At 38.0% G+C, this 15,937-nt stretch overlaps 1 protein-coding gene across 3 annotated transcripts in view; it reads right to left on the bottom strand.

Annotated features, from left to right (window-relative positions):
* Positions 1 to 15,937, bottom strand: part of LOC134539728 (5'-3' exonuclease PLD3-like) — a 91,279-nt gene that overhangs the window by 14,565 nt on the left and 60,777 nt on the right. For 2 of the 3 annotated variants that reach the window (XM_063381980.1, XM_063381978.1), the window contains exons 3-8: positions 13,361 to 13,540; positions 11,737 to 11,917; positions 11,479 to 11,613; positions 9,311 to 9,433; positions 7,541 to 7,609; positions 2,399 to 2,530 (exon numbers count right to left, since the gene is read on the bottom strand). In XM_063381980.1, coding sequence (XP_063238050.1) covers positions 2,399 to 2,530; positions 7,541 to 7,609; positions 9,311 to 9,433; positions 11,479 to 11,613; positions 11,737 to 11,917; positions 13,361 to 13,540 — 820 coding nt within the window. The remainder of the gene's footprint in view (positions 1 to 2,398; positions 2,531 to 7,540; positions 7,610 to 9,310; positions 9,434 to 11,478; positions 11,614 to 11,736; positions 11,918 to 13,360; positions 13,541 to 15,937) is intronic. The other variant, XM_063381979.1, reaches the window with a different exon arrangement.

Below are 15,937 nucleotides of genomic sequence, written 5' to 3'. Positions count from 1 at the left end.
CAAACAAGGATTTCATATCACTGTAAGTATTCTGTAAATGAAAAGAATTACCTTGCAAGGCGTCATATATTTTAATTCTGTGTTTCACATTATTATTATTATGCCAGTTTACCTTAATGGCGCCAAAACGACATATTTTCATTTAGTCTTGTTTACATTTCTTAGTTATATAGTTACGATTTTTATAACATTTTAGAACTACGGATTGAAAGTTCCTGTGCAGAAAAAAGTGTTAAATACGTAAACATGCCATACAATGTAAAGGTCTGTAACATTGTACCCTTTCGAAGGATATTCTGTTTAAGGTTAGAAGTGTATGATTGTTCAGAGACCTGGAGGGAAATTGTGATTTTTGCTACCAAATTATTTTCCTTCTCATCCATCCTCACAGCGCGCGCAACACAAATAAACACATTTCAGCTGTTTTCCTCTAACAAGACTACCAATACATGTACACAATTTTTCCTTCGCTGCACTTCCTTTAATTTTCGTAAATATTTTGTATAAACTTCAGATTTCTCTGTGCGTGTGTTATTTAATTGTAGGTTGAAGTTCTGTGCTGTGCGTGTGCCCTGTGCGAGTGTGTGTGCTATGTTCTGTGCTAAATCATTTGTAGGCTAGCCTTTAGACACAAACCAAACACATGCGCAATCCAACCTTTTCGCCAAAGATATAAGAAATACTAGACTTGCATTACATAACGAAGAGTAACTGTTCTCATTATTTGATAGCAGTGGCGATGTAGAGAACTCTATTGGCACTTTGAAAAATATGAAATCACGTAGTTTTACACCACTGCTGCTCACGAGTATCTACACATCTATGAATTTGCTTTGGGAGAAAAAAATAGTTGTTTAGTTTGGCGGGCTTTGTCGGCTGACGTTACGTTAATAGGGCTTGTGCAAAGTATCTGTTCCTATTTTCGATGCCGTTGTATATTAAAACAAACTAGCAGCCTACAAATAATGGAGGTCGCAACCGATCAGACTGTTACTTGTAAACCTAAAGGTGTTTGGAAGTATTTTGAACGTCTGACAGACAGTAAATCCCTGGCAAAGTGTGTCTCGTGTGGAAAATTTTTGAGATGCGAGCATGGTAGCACGTCTGAATTACTAAGACATCTCAATAAACATTACTCTATAAAAAAAGAATTTGAGGATGCTAAAAAATATGAAAAAAGGGCAAGTGAAGCAGACAAAAAAAATAGCAGCAAAAAACAACTAACTTTGCAATAAACGTTTAAATGGCCATCTTCTCATATTAGAATTAAATTTACTTTTTTTTTTTTTAATTTTTCCCGATCCCATCCCGCTTCCCGCGGGAATAATTTATTTTTTCCGAAAATTTCCCACAGTACAAAAACCTATTCCCGCACACCCCTAATATATATATATCTCTCTGGCTACATGTTTAAGTCAACACTTGTGAACTGGTATGATTATCATGATAGTTGAAGTCGCCCACGTGAAATAATAAGTTATTTCCTTACGGTGCTTACAGATTAGAGCCAGTTAGCAAACATATATTTTGCAACAAGATACAGAAGGTCTGGGAGACATTATGCCTTAATACACCTAAAACTTGGGAAAAATAGTTCAAAATTAGAACTATAGAAAAAATATAAAAAAATCCATTTTTGCGGGAACCAATCCCCCTTAATTGTAAATAACATCTCACAGATAAAATACTACATAAATGATACTGAAATCACCTGCAAAACACTGTTAAAATGTAGGCAACAACTTTAACACAGCCAAGTTTAAAACTAGATGCAAAAAACCCAGGCCAGCAGAGACCTGTGTTACATATGTAAATGAATTGCTTATGGCCAAGTACTCCTACATCACTTACTTTTAAGTCTTGTGCAGGATACAGCAAAATGCACATTACCTGAGCCACAGTAAATATAAATGACCGAATAGTATCAGAATAATTATTATGATGCACCAAGAAGACATCATGCATACAGCCATCTTTATAAACATACGTACGACAACTAAAATTTTTTTTTTCTTCAGAATTTCACAAAGTGCAGTTTAGGAAGACCACTGGTACGAGTAGTATTTTTGTTACAATAATATTTGTTTTCCCACTATCACACTCAATAGAATTACGCAGCACCAAAAATATTTATTAAAAAAAATAAGGTTTGATTATTTAATAGATGTTCAGAATTATTGTATGAAAGAAGTTTCAGTGGGTTACACTTCATTTGATTTTACTACACAGAGAAAGAGTTTAAATTTCAGTTATTTCCGTAAGCAGTTTCAATGTGCATTTACGTCACACCGACCATTCATTCACTTACTCAAGAGCAATAAAGATTCTTTACGACTATGAGGTTATTTTTTTTTTTTAAATAAATGTTACTGTGCGTGGGTAAGCTTTCCCATCTTACCCCCAGATAAGTTTGGACCTCACTTCCGTTGAAGGATATGTTCATGGGAGAGTCTATGTTGAACACAGTGGAGAGGTTGGCCGGCCATTCAGCCGGAATAACAGCACCTGGCTCGCCTAAACTCCAGTACACCTACAATCAACAACACATGCAGTTTTTTTTTTTGAGGTTATACTTCTAATGCGACTTCCAACAAGGTTGCGTTAAACGTTTAACGCTCCTGGGGAGGGGGAATAGAAAGAGAGAGAGAGAGAGAGAGCGAGAGTGAATGCTATTGTAAGGAACTAAGTAGAGAGTAAGAAAAAAAAAATATCCTGACAGTTTGTAGTGTCGCCATATTTGTTCCAATTTTCAATACCCTTTTTGTATATTACAATTTAAATTGCAGAAAAAAAATCATGTTTCATAGACACATAAATAGTGAGTGTGTGTCATTTCTCTATGTCCACGAGGTCTCGCCGCGTCAATTTTCTCCTTGGGGCGAACCCGTCCGCTTAGTTAAATAAACAGCTTTTATCGTTGAATGATTTCATGATTTATTTCATGAAAATCTGCTCTCATAAAAAAGTTAGTTTTATAGACATTCTCTCTATCTCTGAAAATCAATCTATGAATCGTTACAAATTTATTTCCTTTATTTCTTTAGTTTGATTTGAAACAATATGATTTCACTAAATATCAATTTCTACCCCTTCCTATTTCATTTCCACATTACGAAGTTTCACTTCTTCCGCGCGGAGGGACTCCACGCACTATTTTTGCATGCAATTAAAAACTATTTTTTAATCATGCCAAAGAAGTATAACTTCTCACGCGCGTACCTAAGTACACACACCCATTTTTTTCTTTTGGCACATCAATGATTCAAAGAGACACACAGATCACCGTTCAAGGTTGTAAGTTACCATAATGCAGAGAAACCTTTTATTTCTGTAAAATGGCAAAGTGTTACTGCAGTCTGGGCTCTTTACTTGAACCCTGCATTATTCAGTTCGGTACACTCTGTAATACAGCATCGATTAAGCCACTCAAATTCCAATTTTTTTTTACAGTGGATTTGGGAATTTGTTCACTCACGCAATGTGATATCAGAATTTTTTTTTTTTCCAAACAGTTAACGGTCATATGTGTTTGCAAGTGTGGACCTCACTTTCGTTGAATGATATGTTCATGGGAGAGTCAATGTTAAAACACGGTGGAGAATAAGGAAACTTATTATCTTTAAAGTTTGGTGGCAATAGACATATGTTGCTGGATTGGTGGTCATTAACCCTGCATTCTTCTGTTTGGCTCATTCTATAATACAGCATGAGTGAGGCATTCAAAATTAGATGATTTTTTTCCGGGTGGATTCGGAAAATTGTTCAATGATGCAACATATCAGAGATTTTTTTTTTAATTAAAGGTTATGTGCAATTTTTATAGCCACAGAGCAGCTCATTAAAACTTTGTTTTCTAGTGAAACTTTTTTGGGCGCGTTGTGCCGGAAATTAGGCATTTCGTCACCTTTTTTTAAATTTTTCTATAATTATAAATTTTTTTTTGGAAATCTTATTTTTTAAATTTTTCTGGTTGTTAAGGGGGTGGTTTTACTCTTTGTTAGGCTGGTGTACGCCACGTGTTTAAACTTTGTGCCAGTGGACCAAAGCCCCCTTTCTCAGGGGGCCTATCTGATATTTTGCTGTCTAGTGTGGACGTGGGCAGCCCGGTTGAAATTTCTCTCGCCTGCAGTCACGTCTCGAGTTTGTAATATTATTTCTCTTCATGACCAAAATTGCATAGAGCAGCTTCTGGGCTGCAAGCTTCTACTTCTTAGAGGCCTGCTGAGAATAGCAAGTCTCGTCACGAAAGGGTTTCCAGTGGACCTGCGTTCCCAATGGAGTGGCGTTTTTCTGTCCACCCTCCCCTCCCCCCCCCTCCCCCATAGTTCTGAGAAATCAAACCAGGAGCAGTGACCTGACGTGAACTTAGCCAAGACGATGGCTTACTTCAAGGACCTTCTCCCTGGTCCGACAGAGACGTCCACGACATCTAGTGGCGGAAAAAGTATCCGCGGGCCTGGTCGCCAGCATGCAGAGCTCACCCTCGTGACACCTGGTGGCAAGTCAGCTCACCGCCTCAGTTAGTTCCCCTTTACGCCGCTAGAAAGCAGCGCCGCGGCGCCGTATGGCCCTATGCTTCCTTCGCGCGGCCTGTAGAAGTCGATTATTTGTAGCTTCCTGTTACCGCCGGTTGAGAGCGCGCATGTTGTTTGTTGTCACGCCCGCCTCGGGCACCTCCACATGTTTTCGGCATAGAACCGAACCTTCCCCCTCCTTCTCCATAGGGGCTTTAGCGCCCAATTTAATTAGGAGCTGTGTCCGCCATCGCCGGACTCAGTACTCTGACCTCGGCTACTGACCACGTATTCTCGGCGTCCTCTGCGCTAAGAGGGTTTTCGCGGGAACGGCGATTTTCGGTTGTATAAAAGATGTAGTCAGTTGCCTAAGGGATGTGATCCCATTTGTACAGTATCCAGTCAGATGTAGTTTTTAGAAAAAGTCATGTGTAGTTAAATTTTATTTTATTTTTTTTTAAATTCTTTAAAAATTTGGTTTCCTTCGCGCATCCGCGATTTCTCGGTGCGCGTCATCCTGATGTCGGCGCGAGACACCCGGGAAGCCCTGTTTCCACACCCTGTTTGGTGAGTAATCCGGCCTTTTTTCTCTACCCCATATTCCCGTTTGTTGGCCTTTCGCGCCGACTGTGTATGACTGTCTGGAAGCAGGTCTAATTCGTTTTGAATTTGACTTGTGTTTCAGACAGGGTCCAAGTTCCTGGGGAGAGAAATTGCTCCCCGCATGATCTTCGGGACCTCCAGCTGATTTCCCCCTTTAGAAGAATTTTCCTCTCGGTCCGACGTCATCCTGGGAAGACCCGGGTGATATGAGCTATATATATATTCCAGTTGCATAGAAGGAACTAAATTAATTAAAAAGATACCAGCGAGCAGTGCTTTAAGAACGTAATCCTCAAGAACATGTAAAATCAAGGAAACTAATAATATATGTAACTATTGGGAGAATCAAATTTTGGTGCAATACTTTAAAGTTTTGTTAATGTAATCATTTGTTTGTTAAGGTGTAATATGTATTGTTTTAAATAATGTAGGGGCGCCCCCTTAACTTTGTTAATTACTAAGATCTTTATTATCATGTCGAAATAATGCTAAAACAAAACCTCTTAATAATAAACCAGGAAAACCTATAGACCAAATTATTTATATGGTGTATTTATTTATCATATACCTTCTTCTACATAATGATCCACGAACTCCCAAGTTTCTAGTGTGCAGGGAGTGTAAATTTTGTCTTGTTCACCGCCTCGTATCCCCTCTGAAAATTAACTTTAATTTTCTTAATATTTTGCCCAGCAGTTTCCAAGGTGTTTTTAATTAATTAAAAATAATATAATTTTAGGGCACGAGGGGCGTTACAGCGTGGGGAGTAAAATTTCAAGGCAAAATTTTAAGGCAAAATTTTTGTGAAACAGATTTAAAACATTTCTGACGCCAAAGAGATATAAAGGGAGCACTTATGAGTTATGAGTCAAGGTTTCAATTGCCAAAGAAGTTTCACTTCTATCAGGTGTACTGAGCTACACGTGCTCTTTTCTTTTAAATATCATTGTATTGTGTATTATTATTCTTTGGTATACCTGTAAAAACTATCTTGAAGATCCATAATACAGCAAAATAGCTCATTCAGCATGTCAGTGGTCCTGAAAGTGGTGGGTTAAAGAGAGTTACAGGCACCGTAAAAATTTTAATGAATTTTTTCATTGCCCAAGTAAAGCATGGGGGAGAAACTCTATTTACCGAGACTGAGACCTAGTTTTTTGAAGTAGTTATGGGCCCGTCCACTAGATAGTAGTTTTCATAATAAATTGCTGACTTAACTAAATTAATTTATTAGGAGAAGTAATGTATAAGCTATTATCAGGCAAACAAACCGGTGAAAATTCACTCTATTTAGGTAGCCACTAATTTTGTGGTGTGTAATACAATGAGTTTTTGCACCTCCTACTCCTTTATTTATTACATGACGGTTTATTACAAAAAAGCATTAAGTATTTTCGTATCGATTAAATTAGTTTTATGCCACCAAGGAGATAACTTAATATAACCAAAAAAATTTATTAACTAAAAAAACTTTGTATGATAACCTCTATTCTGATTTTTTATTTGCCGGTAGTTATGGGCCCGCCCAACAGATAGCGACACATGTCGCGTGAAACATGGTTTCAGTTTCCACTGTAAGATTCACACTTCTTTATTTCCCTCCTTGTTCTGTGAAGTAAAGACAAAGAAAAACATAGAAAGTGACAACAAAAAAATTAACAAACCAACAGAAAAAGAAACAACATAGAATTACAAATTTAACAGAGAACCTAGCAGTCAAATAACCACTAAACAAATGGCAGACACAAAAAGTTTCGAAGAATTCGTACATCCACAAGAAACATTCATTATGATTTATGATGATAAAACTGATTATTCTATAAGTAAAATTAATAAATTACATGTTTTGAAAAATGCCTTAAAAAAATTATCCTTAAACATTATCTTCAAACAGTCTTTTCATTGATTTAATGTTTCCACTCATGTAAAGTTGTAAAAGCTTTGGTCCATTTAGAAGCATTATAAAGCCCCGATGCAAGGTTTTGTACAGGCTCTGCTAGAAGGTTTCGTACAGGCTCCGCTAGAAGCTTCCAGCAAAACTGCTAGCCAAGCCTCCATGGCAGCAGGTTTGGACGTTTCTATAGAATAATCTATGTCACAAAACTTCGTCACAGACTCTACAATAAACAAGTGAACTTTATTTACTGTGGAAATAAATACTTTTGTATACAAAAACAAAAAAAAATTATGAAATACATACATATTCATGCATTCAGGGATTTATAAACTCAAATACTTTAAACACCCTTTTCAACATACAGCTTATGCTTGCTAAACTTGTATTACATTTTTGTGTTCTATATGTAAAAATAAATTTTATGTACTGTTTGTCGATTCAAAGTCTATTAATAATTTGTACCTACGTAGTTTTTTATAATCCATACACTACATAATGAAAATGTACCAAACTTGTTAATACTTACATCAAAAAGTTTTAGTGCATCGGAAACAATGCAGGTGCAATTATAAACCACTGCTCCCAGCTCCTTCACCTATAATTCATACCAAACCAAATAAAAAACAAACACATTACAAACAAAAACAAAGAATACATCAATATTCGAGAAGGTAAAAGAAATTGGAAAACAACAAAGTACTATATGAATGAAATATTAATTCTTAAATAAAGCCTAAGATTTTTGTATTGATCTCTACCATAAAAATAACATATTTGAATACTATATTTCATAACTCTTTATTAAGGTGAAATATTACAACGTATCTGAAACACCCACAGTTTAAGGACTTAATAAGAAAAGTACACAATAGTGAAGTGCTAATAAATGCAGAACATTTTGTAGGGATCTGAAATATATGATTTTAAAGCAAGAAATCCTTCCAAGTACATTACTATGTAAAGAGATAACACTTTAAATTTTTTAGTTTTAGATAATAACATTTAAAAAAATTACAGTACCAAAGAATAGAGAAAATATTTTTCATTTCACGATACGTTTGACCTTAAGGCTGTTTCTATGATTGTTCCACAGTTTATGTGAAAGACTAAGAGTCAATGAGAAACACTTAACAAAAGAAGTTGTGAATAATGGACCACCCAGTTAAGAAATGTATCAAGTGAGCAGCAAGAGTATCAGTTGGCATTCGTCAGAATAAGTAGAGAACTGAGGAGGTACACTAAAGTAAAGACAAGATATTATGGCGTTAGAATCACAGTGGCCCAGGTGCTAAGGAGAATCCTGTTGAATTAAGAGTTTATTTTAATACCTGCGTGTAGCCTGATAGTAGAGCAAAAATTACAAGTCTATTGCTATAGACCGTCTCACGCTTAGATTGGAGTACACGGCTTATGGAGCACGCTGTTCCCAGATCTCTTTAACATGTTATGAAAAAGAAGTTCAGGAGGATGTACTTTGGAAGTTAAGAGGGCATGAGAAGCATTTTAAGAATCCATTTTTAGAAATTTATAATAATAAGGAACACTGATGCGAATTCATACGAAAATTGTAATGTTCACTTGATAAATAAACAATATACAATACAGTACCTTCCATTTCAAATACTTATTACATTTGGCAACAGCGTGTGCAGAAACATGAACAGCGTTAACAGCAGTCGGCGTGTGTTAGAAAAACAGAGAAAGCACCCTTTTACTTCACACTGCAATCTAAAAGTGGGACGCTCTATAGTAGAATTCACTGGAAAACTTAGCAAGTTATGCTATGAGTGCAGATCACGTGCTCTGTTATATGGGTTTTGAAAATTTGTGAATTAAATAATGGGGAGGGGGCCCGACAAAGTGATGTGACCACGGGCCCATGGTGTCCCTTGGCGGCCCTATGCTAAAGAATTTTTAATTAAAAAAAAAAATATATAGGTTTTAGATCTGTGGATAAATGTACCGAAACCTTTAAAAAGAGTACTATATATAGTTAGAGACCGGAAAAATTTGCGGGTTCAATGACCTTCAGGATAGACTCCAATATCCTCTACACACTCGGGCAAATGCCAACTTGTGAGTCGTCTCGACTGGGTGGCCTGTGATTCGACACTTCTACGAGTGATGGGTCTCCAATTGGCCCTCATTACTCCAGATTAACAGCGAACCAATGGCAGAAGCAGCACTGAGGTATAATTATCTGAATTTTGGCATAACACGAAATGAACCCACGAATTTTTCCAGGTCTCTAGATGTAGTACAAAAAGCACAGTGGTCTCGGAGCAGCGCCGCTAACCTGGGTCAGCGAGCGCCAGTCCATGTTGGCGCTGCCCACGTACAGGTGGCGGTCGTCCACGATCCAGAACTTGGTGTGCAGGACGCCCCCGCCCAGCAGCCGGGGGAAGTTGAGGCTCCTCACCTGTCGGCACGACGCGCGCACGTCAGCGGCTCCCGACGCACAGAGAACCCCCACCACCACACCACAGGGGCCGCGGTGGTTGGGTGGCCGGGTCATTTCTCCAGCGTTCTTTCAGACGCAGTCCCTATCTTGAACACCATTTTGATATTTTGATGTTTTTAGTCATTACTTTCTTCGGATATACCTAGTTTTAATTTTTTTATTGTAACTAAACTAATTTTTATATTTTTTGTGTAGTAATGATCTCACACTATAATTATAATTTTAAAATAATTAATAAGATATTATTTATTACATAGCCATAAAATATGATGTACAATAGAAATTTTGGTACACCTTAACCAAAACCTTCAAGGTTTTATGAACTCTGTGTATTACGTATTGTTGAGATGATAATTGTCCAATTTATTACACGAATAGACTATAAAGGGTTAACTCGGTACGCCATTGCATTTGTTGATCTGACACTAATGTCATTGCAGTACCATAATGCAAAAATGTTGGTTGTTAAGGTGAGGCCAAGGGGCCAATGGAGTTGGAGAAAGACCACGAAAGCAACTTAACAAGAAAACGAGTGCACTCATCTGTAGATACTTTGAACACAATCTAAACAGGTTACATTTGAGATCATTTCTAATCACTGGAAAGCACGTTAAAGTAGTTTTGTTTGACCACTCTTTTAATTATTTTAAGACTGGCTGGTTATTCATAGGTACAATATTTTTTTTAAGTGTATAACTTAGCTCTCGGTAAACAGCATTTGGTAGTAGTAATTTCATGAATCGAAAGGAAGTCACCTGGAAAGGGAATGTGTAAAAACAGTGCTGCCATCTGTGGCGGATTGAGCAAACCAAAGTTCATAAAGCTAAAGAGTATTAACTGTTTGATAAATTTTAACAAGAGGGGAGTGTTTTAATAAAATTCCTAGACAAAAATAAGGTCCAAAGCAGGGGTTTAGTAGTTGTTCAATTCTTTTTTTGCTTTTATTGGAGCTGCTTCATTATATAGGTATGTATTATAAAATTGATTTGATAGTCGACGTAGTTGCTCCGGCAGTGAATTATAGCGACGGGTGTGGAAAATACGTGTAATTCGCATCCAGAAATTTAGTTGAATACACAATTAGCATATATTTATCTCGCTTGCATTATTTTAAATTTTTTGTTCGGGTTTAATATTATAAGTGCAACATTAGAACATAAAAAAATGATCGCTACAGAGTGTAGATGTTGCACCTGACTGGTGAGTACTGAAAGACCATCTCACATAATTTTTTCATAACTACAGTGAAAGGTCTGTAAACCAGCATCCTATTGTCTGGCACACACTGCACTCCGGCCGGCAGCTACTTACATCCAGATGTTACCAGGTGGATCCCAGCTGTTAACCTGGGTCACCAAGTCGTATCGCTGCGGCGCCAGCATTTTTTATTTACTCAAAAGTTGTGGTTACCATCAGTTTTCAGTTCAGTACAGTGTTGTCTGCTTTAGGGCATGTTACACTTTACATGTAATTTTTGTAATGACTTTTCGAAGAGAACCGATGCTCATCTGTATTTTTATATTTCTATAGAGAAAGCTTATTGAAACTTCTTTTGAAGCCATTTTACTGTACCCATATTAATTTTTCTTTGGTATTTCAGTTAAAATTATACTGACGATTGATAATCTGAAATGGCCTAATTGACGACATTTCACTGTAATAAAATTATTATAGTCCATTCTGCAGTACTACGACAGTATTGAATGATATAAAAAATGTAGGTACCCTATTAATAACAACAAAGAAACTGTTTTTTGTTCTGTTTTAAATACTTGTACTCCCAATGGCTGAAGTAAAAGTGATTTTTTTCTTTAAGAAAATGTTTAGTAGAGAAAATAATACAGTTGCAGGAAGAGATTTGTGTGCTGGTTTGTAAACAATGAGCTAATAGAATCTGATATTTTTGGCCCATTCAAAAATGCTTCAAGAAAAGTTTCTCTGTGCACACATAAGAACAAGGAAAGTCTCAAAATGAGATAATGTAAAACTCTTAAACAACCTACCTCCGCTGCACCCTTCTTTGCCAGATACGCAGTGTCCAAGTTCTGCTGAGTCTGGGTCGGGTAGTTCTGGGCAATGTGGACGTTGATCTTTCTCTCGGTTCCCGCTTTGAGCAAAGCCGTGAACACCTCTTCACCCTAGGCGACGCGCGGGGGAAAAAAGTGACACGAGTTAAGTAAAAAAGCAAAACAACAAGCACGGAACATCTGCACGCCCTCAGAAAGGTATGGTCACGATCACGACACCACGCGCAATCTCACCTGGGCAGCAGAAGGGTCGTTGTAGACGTCGGAAGCACGCAGGGTCCAGTAGAAGGACGCGATTTTGATGGAGGACTCGGCCATGTTTATCAGGTTCATCCACGTGTGGAAGGTGGACGGGTGTGGCGTCGCCCCACCATCGTACACCAAACCCACAGGTATGCTCTCCACTAAGCTCAGTCTGTCAAAGTACAAAAGTCATTCAATCCAAATTACTGATGCCCTAGGATATAACTACCTGAGTTAGAAGACTATAAAGTTACAAAAGGAAATTAACAAAAACTAAACTAAAGCAATCCAGCCAAAAATTTTCTGGACATTCCAAAGTTTTCCCTAGAAATTTCCCAATTTACCTAACACTTTTGAATTCTCTGACTTTTACTTTGAACCGCCCTCCCCCCTGAAAACAAAATTCCAGTTTTCTATGATTTTTAAAGTCTCCTCTGACTACCAAATTCCCTGATTTTTCCAGGTTTCTTCTGACACTTTCAACTTACAATTTTCTATGACATTCCCAATTTTCTCCGACTCTTTCAAAATCCTTGAACTATCAATGTTTTCCATAAATACATTAACTCAAAGAATTTGCTGAAAATTTTCCCAACTTTCTCAGATTCTTTCAAATCACCCAAATTTTACAGGTCTTACCCGATACATTCATTTTCCAGTTTTCCAACACTTTTCCAATTCTATTTACTCTTTAAATTTCCTTACTGTTTCACATTTTTTTCCCAGCACATTAAATTAAAGTTTTCCATGACCTACCAGTTTTTTCTTACATTTTTAAAATCCCTCATCCTCCATGTTTTCCATTATACATCTAAATTCCCTAACTTTTTTGAGCTTTCCCCTGTTTCCATGCCTGAAACGACCCAGTGATTGGGAGGAAGGGCGATCAGAAGGAAGGGCGATCGGAGTGATGGGCTATTAGGTGGGTAATTGGAAGGGAGGCCAATCAGAAGGGAAGGCGATCTGAAGGTAGGACGATCGAAAGGGAGGACAATTGGGAGAGAGGGGGATTGTGAGAAAGGGGACTGGGAGAAAGATTGGGAGTGATGGGCTATCGGGAGGGTAATTGGAAGGGAGAACGATCTGAAGGGAGGACCATCTGAAGGGTGGGTGATCGGGAGGGAGAATGATCGGGAGGGAGAATGATCGGGAGGGAGAATGATCGGGAGGGAGAATGATCGGGAGGGAGAACGATCGGAAAGGGAGGACGATCGGGAGGGAGGACGATCGGGAGGGAGGACGATCGGGAGGGAGGACGATCGGGAGGGAGGACGATCGGGAGGGAGGACGATCGGGAGGGAGGACGATCGGGAGGGAGGACGATCGGGAGGGAGGACGATCGGGAGGGAGGGCGATCGGGAGGGAGGGCGATCGGGAGAGAGGACGATCGGGAGGGAGAACGATCGGGAGGGTGGGTGATAGGGAGGGTGGGTGATAGGGAGGGAGAACGATAGGGAGGGTGGGTGATAGGGAGGGAGAATGATCGGGAGGGAGGACGATCGGGAGGGAGGACGATCGGGAGGGAGAAGGATCGGAAGGGAGAAGTATCGGGAGGGAGAAGGAACGGGAGGGAGGACGACCGGGAGGGAGGAGGATCGGAGGCAGCAGGACGCACCTGCATGACTGGGAGCACTCCGCTGCGACGGCTGCCTGCTCCGCGTGGGCCTGCAGCCTCTCGGCCTGGTCCAGCAGCGGCAGCAGCACCACCAACACAATCAGCACCAGGATGATGGAGATGGGGATGCAGGAGGGCTTGCACCAGCCGCGGGGACCCCACCTGTGAACGCAGTTGCCACTGCCAAGCACAATCCACTCACTCCCTCTCTCTCTCTCTCTCTAGGGGCGCAGTCCGTCCATCTCGACCACTCAGGCAGCCGCCGAGCAACCAGTCCAAGTGACCATAGGTTGAACAGACACAGTAATGAAATCAGGAACCAATACAAGGGGCTCACCTAGTCTGGGATGTATCTGTGTTAGTGAGGCAGGATGATAAGGGCGATGTTCGCTGGTGCTACTAGTGCAGTATCGCCTCTAAGTGCAAGGCTCAGAATTTGCGTTATTTCCTTGTTATGCATAGGACAACTATGGGATTATAGGATTTGAGTTGTAAACATAAAATTATATGGCAGAGGAATGAAAGTTAAGGTGTAATACAAGGCCCTTGGGTGTTTTTTTAAGAATCTTTACAATGCAGTCAAAGTTAAAAATTACTCTGAAAACACAAATTTTTAGGCCTTTTCACTCTTCTAAAAATACTGTACAAAATACGGAAACAGAACTACTCATCCACCCTTAGCATATTCTTAAATGCTTTTCATAAACAGACAAAATTAGGATATCTTAAACATTTTTAAAATCACGTAGTTTTTCTCTGAATCCCTGCACAGTGCCCAGGTGTGTGGGGGCCTTAATCCTGCAAATTCACGATAGCACCATGCCAAATTAGCAATTTTGAGGGATTATTGAAATAATATAGTTTTAATTTGAATAAATTTTTTATTTAAATCAAGTTGTAATAAGCTATTCTAGAAAAAGAAAAAAGATAGATGCACTTTGCCATTTAAAAAAGAATAATATATCACATTTAATCCACGATTCAGATTTCTTCACAAAAAATTCATTGAATAAATAAATTTACCAGTGAAATGTGAAATATAAAATTTAACTCATCAGAAATAAATCTGAACTTGTGTATCTTATTTGGTGTATGATTACAAAATTTACAGAACTGTACATTGCTGGATTAAAAACCTTAAACTGAACAAGAAACACTTAAAATGGACTGCAACCACTTTCAAGAAGCTTTTTGAATCATTTTATTTATTTTTAACTGAGATTCCAAAATTTAAGAAATGGCAGTTAGTTTTCCCATTACATTAGAGTGTTGAAATGACTTTTGGCTATGTTGCTAGATAATTATAGGCTTTAAATTGTGGGTGGCATCTGGAAAACTGAATTTAAGGCCAAAATGACTGCAGTGACATAGTTTCAAGGTACCACCAAGTGACAAGCTACCAAAATCTTCATGTAGGTCTGCGAGACATTCAAAACTCAACGTCGATCTTTAATGTGTGTTGCATTTCTATGAAATTCCAGCAAGTCAGTCTTGACAACATTACTGATAGTTTCAAAAAAGTCTGCCTCAATTTGTCATGCACAACTATGGGAATAGATTTCCTTAAATTATATTTTCCCTCTTAATGAATATTTTAAAAATCTTCACATGTTTATTAAAATGTTAATGAATAACAAATTATAATTTTTTTTTTTTCATAAGTCAATATCAACAAATTTTGTGTAAGTCTTGAAATATGTAGATCTTAGCATGGCAACCTGATATCACACATTGATTTACATAACAGGTCATACAGCTCAAACTCCAAATTTAGATTTTTGATGAGCATCTTTATCTTACACTTCAAAAACAAACAGTAAATTACGTTAAGTATGTTACCAGTTAACATGTTTTAATAAAAAAAAAAATAGTGTGATTTAGGGTTAAACATCTTGTGGGCATTGAGATCATTAAAGATGGGTGAGTGATGGAATGTTGAGATGTTCCTTGGATTTGCAGGTTTAACCCCAACCCTAATAACGACTCAAATTTATGAGTAGCACAAAGCTGGTGCCTTGTTGGTTCAGACACCACTATAATCTTGGAAGACCCGACACCCTAAGCCTCTGTATGTAACAAAGTGACTTAAAAACATAAAGTCACTTTTAATTTTATTTCAAAATTGGTCTTGCATAACAACATTACTAGTACAAATTATTTCCTTTGACATACTTAGTGGCCTATGAACATAACAATGCGGTGATTCTACGATTGTTTAACTGGTTTTAATAAAAACCACAGTCTCTTCATAACCACAGTTTAAAAAAAAAGTACAAGAGATTAGAGTATTTGAAAAAGTGCACCAAACCTCACCTTGACTGTCTGCAAACAGCAGAAGAGACAGAAAAAAAAAAGCAAATAAGCGTAGACTTACTGAGATTTTAAATAAAACTGCTATCATTTCAACCAAGATAATGATGATAATACAAAGCAGTCTACGTGCTTATCAAAACGTACACAGAACACTTTAAACGTTTTTTACATACTTCACACAAAGATTATAATAGTAAGAATAAACATTAAAATATTTTTTTTTATTTAACTTGGGTAGCATTATAACAATAAGGACAGTTTAAA

This window comes from Bacillus rossius, chromosome 15 (assembly GCF_032445375.1).
Source record: "Bacillus rossius redtenbacheri isolate Brsri chromosome 15, Brsri_v3, whole genome shotgun sequence".
Taxonomy (NCBI): domain Eukaryota; kingdom Metazoa; phylum Arthropoda; class Insecta; order Phasmatodea; family Bacillidae; genus Bacillus; species Bacillus rossius.
This window is presented reverse-complemented; position numbering and strand designations above follow the sequence as displayed.